The 2,120-nt window shown below is 45.0% G+C and overlaps 1 protein-coding gene across 1 annotated transcript; it reads left to right on the top strand.

The window, feature by feature from the left end:
• Positions 1-541: 541 nt before the first annotated feature.
• Positions 542-964, top strand: LOC108377646 (spore wall protein 1-like; the record flags this gene model as incomplete). Its single annotated transcript, XM_017633920.1, has 1 exon — positions 542-964. A coding segment is annotated over one exon (423 nt), but the record flags the coding sequence as incomplete, so codon positions are not given.
• Between the last annotated feature and the right edge of the window lie 1,156 nt (positions 965-2,120).

The raw sequence follows: 2,120 nt of genomic DNA, 5'->3' as shown, positions 1-2,120 counted from the left end.
GCTTCAATTCTTCTATGGTTCGTGCCGTCAACAGCAGGTGTACATTGGGAACCATTTTCCCTATGCCCTCAATTATAAAGTCGATGACTTCCGCCTCTTCGATGTTCGCCCTCTTCGCAATTGCCTGCATATTCAAAACGTAGCAGTGCAGCGTTTCCTCCTTTTTCTTCCAACGCCTTTGCGCCAGCATTTTGTAAATATCTTGCCTACCGACTGCAAAGCTGAACTCCTTTATCAGCGCACGTCTTAGGGCGTCATAGCCCAGTGCCGTTGTTGTTGTAAGAAATACTCTTGCCGTCCCAGTCAGGCAGCGACGAAGGGCAAGCAACTTAAAATTTCCATCAGCTCCTGTCGAGTCCAAAATTTCTTCAAAATCGCGTAAGAAGTGGTCGACGGGGTATGCAATGTCGTCCCCACTAAATTTGGGCAACGCATGCTCCACATCTCCAAAGTCTAGCCGTCGTCGACCCTTGGCGGCAGAGGGATTCTCCAGTGCCTCAATTTGTTGCACGAGCTTTAACATCTCAAGGCGTTTTTGAAGGGCCCGCACTTCCTCGTCATAATCGGTAGCAGTACAGACGTTAGCAACGGCATTGGTAGCGGCGCTGTCGGCATTGGTGATGGAACCAGCGGCAGTGCCAACGGCATAAGTGACATAGTTAGTGGTAGCTCCGACGGCAGTATTAACATTAGTGACGGCATTAGTGGCGGCGCTGACAGAATTGGTAGCGGCACAGACGGCAGTGGTGGTGGAACCAGCGGCAGTTTCAACGGCAGAAGTGGTATTGATGGCGGCACCGACGGCATTGTTGGCAGTATCGGCACTAGCGGCAATATCACTACCGGCAACAGTATCAGCAGCATCGGAACCACGACTGAATCCTCGGCATGTTCGCTGTGCACCACACTACGCAGTAAATTGCGCAACTGGATCGTTGTTGCTGATGGTGGAAAATCCACATAGGCCTCGGTAAGACCGTCAATTAAATTTTGCCTGGGATTGGCCGTTTCCAAAATATATAGCTTTGCGGTATAAATGGGTTTAATCCAACACCTGAAGTTATAAACCACTTACTTTTAGTGGGTAAATTAATTGATCAACCACGATTTAATAATTCGCGAGAAAAAGCAACCAGCTCGTTGTAATCCTTTTCCGGAAGTGTCCGGCCATCTTTATTTTATTTGACATCAGGATTGCCAACATCTAAATTATTACATAATATATTACAGGGTTGCCACTATATTATACTATATTAACTCAAACTTATACTAGGTTTACACTGGTTCTACATTAGCCTAAGCTTACACTAGGTTTACAGTGTAAAATATCTTTTTTACCACCCGCCATTGGGTGTACTGCGTGTAGGTTCCATCCGGCGCAACGAAGGGGTTGTCTGGATCGCTGTAATGCTTAGTTGGTACCTATACACATGACCAGACAAGTAATCGTATGCTTTCCAAAAGTCTGCGCGGATCAGGGTACCTTCCCCCACATGCTTTTTAATCAAGGGTATGAGCACCTCCGCTGACCGCACGTTGTCAGGACGCACCTCCAACCTGAAGTCATTACAACCATCCACGATCATCCCCAAGAACCAGAGACCTTCTACCCTCCTCCCTAAAATAAAATATATGCATTCATATACATTAAAATATTTATGTAATTCCTACCAAAAGCTAATTGTCTTTATTTTACTTCCGCTTGCCGAATTTACTTTCTTCGATTTGGACCACCCTCCAGGTCTACCAATGTTTCCTTTTATTCCTGCTGGTCGAATGGAGCCGCAGCTATTATTGTTGTTGTTGCTTCCGTAGTCAGGCCGATCTTTCTTTACATTGAAAACCCACTTTCATCAGAATTTTCGTTTTTCTGCTGATAAATTGACTAAAACCCATTTTTTTTTATTAAAGAGTTATACTTCTGCTGCATTACTTCTCGCCAACGCCCATAATCTTCACTCTTCTCCAGTGTAAAGTTAACATCACAAGCCGCGCGCACTTTAAGTAGGATAATCCTACTAGGATTTTATAAATCGTTATGTTAAGCAAATTGCCTTTCCTGTATATTACTGCACCCAGCTGTCTTAGTATGTCATGCCTGATACCACTGAATCCAGTCA

Source organism: Rhagoletis zephyria, unplaced genomic scaffold (genome assembly GCF_001687245.7).
Source record: "Rhagoletis zephyria isolate East Lansing unplaced genomic scaffold, Rhagoletis_zephyria_1.1 Rzeph_scaffold_12449, whole genome shotgun sequence".
Classification (NCBI taxonomy): Eukaryota; Metazoa; Arthropoda; class Insecta; order Diptera; family Tephritidae; genus Rhagoletis; species Rhagoletis zephyria.
This window is presented reverse-complemented; position numbering and strand designations above follow the sequence as displayed.